Source organism: Montipora foliosa, chromosome 6, assembly GCF_036669935.1.
Source record: "Montipora foliosa isolate CH-2021 chromosome 6, ASM3666993v2, whole genome shotgun sequence".
Classification (NCBI taxonomy): domain Eukaryota; kingdom Metazoa; phylum Cnidaria; class Anthozoa; order Scleractinia; family Acroporidae; genus Montipora; species Montipora foliosa.
The window spans coordinates 60,922,696-60,927,695 of NC_090874.1; the positions used below are offsets into that span (position 1 = coordinate 60,922,696).

The 5,000-nt window shown below is 34.7% G+C and overlaps 1 protein-coding gene across 4 annotated transcripts in view; it reads left to right on the forward strand.

The window, feature by feature from the left end:
* Window positions 1-5,000, forward strand: part of LOC138008029 (growth arrest-specific protein 2-like) — a 23,434-nt gene that overhangs the window by 943 nt on the left and 17,491 nt on the right. For 2 of the 4 annotated variants that reach the window (XM_068855202.1, XM_068855200.1), the window contains exons 2-4: window positions 1,799-1,891; window positions 2,158-2,260; window positions 3,215-3,329. In XM_068855202.1, coding sequence (XP_068711303.1) covers window positions 1,799-1,891; window positions 2,158-2,260; window positions 3,215-3,294 — 276 coding nt within the window. In that variant the 3' untranslated portion in view covers window positions 3,295-3,329. Of the gene's footprint in view, window positions 1-1,798; window positions 1,892-2,157; window positions 2,261-3,214 lie in introns of all 4 variants that reach the window. The other 2 variants (XM_068855199.1, XM_068855198.1) reach the window with 2 other exon arrangements.

Here is a 5,000-nt window from a genome sequence, read left to right on the forward strand (position 1 = left end):
ATCGCGCTCAAACGTTTTAAGAATAGAAACTTTTCTGTGGTTAACAGCGATGTACAGTTGCCAGCCAGCAGTAATTGTTGCTTATTAAACGAAGAAAGCTCAATTTATGTCCGCCTTCGAGCGTGAAAAAATTTCCTCTTTGGGTTTGTTATTGTTCAAATAGTTACAGGAACGCGGACCACTTAAAATTCGGTGTACCATCAGCTGTCAAATATGCAGAATATATCTGTCGAAATTTATTCATTGTGCGATTTTATGGATTGTTCAAAAACGACTTGCACGAAAGCTTGTGTGCTGCAAATATCTGAGTTTTCAAGTGATTTTTCTACCCAAAACTCGTTTTTTCTTGATATTAAATCATCATCGTTTGTGATTTGCTGACGTCATTGTTTACTTCGCAAAAGTTCGAAATTTTTAATATTGCATGCTTGATATAAGTTGTAAGTGGAGTTCTTGTGTTAATTTATCTTCTCAACTGGCCCATTAAAACGTCAATAAGTTGCAGCCTTTTTATGCTTGGATGACAAAAGTTTTTATTCTCTTGTTAGAATAATTTTAATGCATCCTTTGCATTTTGGCTTGTGCCGGAGAAATTTGAAGGAAAGTTTCTCATCAGGGTGGGGCAAGAAAGACTGGAGTCCACAACACCCACTAATTTCATTTTTTTGTTGTTGTAGCAATATTTCATAATCTTTCCTCAATTTATCAGAAGCTTTTCTGGTTACTGGAAATAATTATAATGCTTCCTGCGCAGCCCAAAGGACAGGTGATCGTCACACATATCCAGACAATTTAAGTATCATTTGTCTCTTACAGACACCAGAAAAATTCGGATAGCTTTGACAGGATTAATTCAAACCCTCATGGATTTTAATCCCCCTGCAGCCAACTGAATTTTCAAGCTTAAAGGCCCACCTTCAACCGACAGGCTTTTCGACCGTTTGTTTTTGTTAAATTGGAAATTCGTATTTCTTCTTTTTCTTTCTTCATTGAAGAACCTTGGATGGATGAAAAGCCATTGAAAATTTTAATCCCTTGCTCAGAATTACATCCGCCCAACAGAAATAGAAACACCATTAAATTTTATTAGCTAACGAGAGGCCATTAAACTGGGGCATTTATTCTTACATGTACATGACAGTTCTATGGCTACAACAAAGCTTACATTTTTTTTGCTGACTGTGGTAGCCTAGTGGTAAAACCCTCACCTAACAGTTTTTATGGAAAGCGCACATACATGCTTTTCTCCAAAATTAATAGTTATCACATGAGTTTGCGAGATGGATTACAAGCCAGTAAAAGTGAACTACTTTATTTTGAGTGCTTCAGCTCTCAAGTTTAATTTAATTAATCAATGGGAAAAGAAATGTACCGGTACATAAAACAATCAACCTGCAAGTTTTGAAGTTTCACAAAGGAATCAACGGTGCAGTATGTGATAATTAGTGTAAATTGATTATCATGAAAATGCAGACTGACGACCATAATCTTGACAATGGAAATGAACTCACTACAGACAACAGTACTCCCACTGTTTGGAGAATGAGAAAATAGCCGCCCTGAGTACGCATTATGCATTTTACACTACATGTACTCAATTTGCAAACAGAGGAAACAAAAGTTTTTATTCTGTGACATACAGAGTATGTAATAACATAAGATACGTTACCTGTTGGGAGGACGATTGATTAGATATGGGATGTTCAATGCCTTTTACATGTAGATGTGGGGGTTTATCAGAGGGGACGTATTACATAATTGAAATGTAAGTGTTCTTTTTCATTTTTATTTTGTTCAGGTTGCAAGACTTGCTGCTAAGTACGGTGTGAGCATTGAGAGAATCAAAGAAGGGAGGTACATTGTGGATGGAAAAATTAACATTTTTGTCAGGGTAGGTATACAGATGTGAAGACAGTTCTGGAGATGATGTAGAATAGAAACTACATGTAGACAGGGAAAACCAGCCTCCTAATCTAAAATAACAATTATTATCTTGTCCATTTTACTTGACCAGCAGAGCTTAATTGTAAAGCTGCTCATATTGCATATTATTGTATGTACAATGATATAAAAGCCATTAATACAACAACTTAAGACTTGTTTGGTTGATTTGCATTTATTTTTTCATTTTATATATTAATTATTTTCAATTGACAGATTTTAAGAAACCATGTAATGGTAAGAGTGGGTGGTGGCTGGGACACATTGGAACACTTCATCAGCCGACATGACCCAAACAAGATTGGACGAATTCTGACTTGTAAGTTAAAATGATTACTTGACTGACTGATTGTTCCTTTGTTGGGAATGAAATTTATTGTTCTTTAGAGCTTCTTGTGTGGTTGATTTTAATATTTTGTATTGAATTTCGTCATTAATATTATCTGTACCTGCACGGTAATGCTAGTAACTATTACAGGATGATATGAAGTTACTGGTATTCATTGTGACCTTCGAAAGGTCACGGGATAGCGTAGCTTTGTAGATTAGGAGCAAAATTAAACGCATAACATAAACCACCACATGTCGAATTGTCAATGAAAATGTAAGACTATTTTAATATTCTGAAGTAGCAGAGGAGTGATGTGGTTGTGACAATAAACGATTACGGTTCGAAGTAAAAAGCAATTAAAAATTGAAACCAAATACAGTAAGAATAATGCGCAACTAAATACAATAGATGAATGGTAATGAAACAATTAAACATAATGTATAAGACAGGAAACTAGCTAGTAAAAGTAAACAATAAATTAAACCAAGCATGGAAACAACATAAATCTACATGACTTGTACAGTACTTACTTTCAAATTGGTGAAGCTCCTAAGTACTTGACAAAAAACAGTGATGGATTTGTAAGGCTTGGGATAGCACGATCACGATCACAACAGCGACATAAAAACTCAATCATTTTTTCAGACCCATTCAAATATACCATAATACGAGAGACTAAACTTAACTAAATTACATTAACAAGAAGGCGATAGTGAGATAAACCAGGAACATGAAATGAAGAAGATATTTACAAAAACAACTGTGCTAACGAGATAAAAGCGAGATTTTAACATAACATTTATCATCATCCCCCTTATTAAAGATCTTTCTTATTGATTCACTTCTTTAAATTAAACATCTCAACAAACCAAGTTAGTTTGGCTTGTGCTTTTCTTACTGAAGACCTAAAAATTTTAAATGTTTCCTGTCCTTTCTCCACAGCAACACCTCAGACGTGCACACATCATCATCATCATCATCATCATCAATTGGCTGGTGTGGCATGCTCTGCTTCAACATAAATCCTTAATTTTCACCATCTTTTTTCATTCACAAGGTATAGTAAATTATAAAACCAAAATAGCATCACTAGGGTCCAGTTTGATACAAGGGAATCTTTGCTTACCATTTTCCCTTACTGACAGAAAGAAGCAAAAGCTACCTGGAAGCGTGTAACTCTGCTTCAGAGCTGGGGTTTTTTAAAATTACTTTTTAAAATTAAAGATTTCCTTATTTGGATGTAACTTAGCTTGTGCAATATTTTTCCCGTACATGTAGCTTCAATCTTATTTTTGTCATGATGTTTGTTTCAAGGAAAAGAGTTGCAAGTTACTCGCTTCAAGGTCATGTGCTTCTGAAAGAAGTTAATAATTAGCCATGAAATCAGCACTGAATTTGCAAAATGCCTGGCATAGTAATTTTAGCTCTCTCTGAAAACAAAAATTATTATTATTGTGTGGGACCAATGTACTAATGATAATCTTTGAGCAGTGCAGTTTGCTTCAAACTTCTGAATATTTCATTCCTACTAATTGGGTGTGGAGCAAAAGGGTCAATATTATTAAAATGGGTTCCCCATATAAACCTACAGTTGGGCTTAAAGGGGCAGTGTCATGGATTGTAGTAAATATCTGCAAAGCAAAAGAGACCTGTTTACCGATGACAAACAAAAATCAATGGCCACATTTTCTTCAAAATGGCAATTTAGTTATGCGTAGCCAAGATTAAAATGAATGCCAATTAATTTTGAAAACATTGGGACTCCCTTTGCATCTTAGATAAATTCCGTAATAACTTTAATAGTGTCATGGCTCATTTTTCTTTTCAAATTTGATCCATTTTTATCTCACCGGGGTGATCCAGAAGCAATTTACGAATGAAAAAGTCACTGAAAGTTTGATTTAGTAAAATAATGTGTAGTCAAAATAAAAGAGATAATTCCCATGATACTACCCCTTTAATTTAATAAATTTCACCCAAAGGTCTATTTGTATTAATATTAAAAGCTGTTGGTGATGCCAAGCAAACAAAAAGTGACATGAGTATAGCCAAACTACATGTACATCGCACGTGACCAGTAGTTTTGAACTTTGCCCTTGAGATTCTGAATTTCCCATGGATATTTCCTTGATGTATCGCAAATAGTTACATTAATAGCTAATATGAACTTTCGCTTTGTTCTAATTTAAAAATAAACCGTGTTTGAAAAGTGAAAACTATTTTAACCGTTTAGTGAATAATATTACTGTTCAGTTTTATAACTGTGCATTTTTTGTACCAACTTTTGGAAGAATCTTGAATGATTTCATTAAAATCTCGGAAGCTCCAAAGTGAGAGGAATTCTGATGTTCATTTCAGTCTCTTGGATACTGGTCATGCGTGACATAGCTCGACTGAAATCCTCTGAGAAGTGAGATCTCCTATAATGCTACATGTACATGGCTGGTCGTTGCATGCTTGGGTGAAACCAATGATTGGTTTTTCTACAATATTTTTATAATAATGAACCAATGTTTGGTGCAAATGGAGGTATCACGACAGTGTTCGACACTGACACTAAATTTTTACACACATTTTAAAATACACAAAAAATAAACATGAATTTTTTACAAGCCTCCTTTGAGTTGTAATGGGCAACAGGTCTTTAGAAGGTGGGCAACCGAAAAAACCACAGGCAACCAGAAAAACAAAACTGGTTGCCCAAAGGGCAAATTAGAAAGAAAGTTAG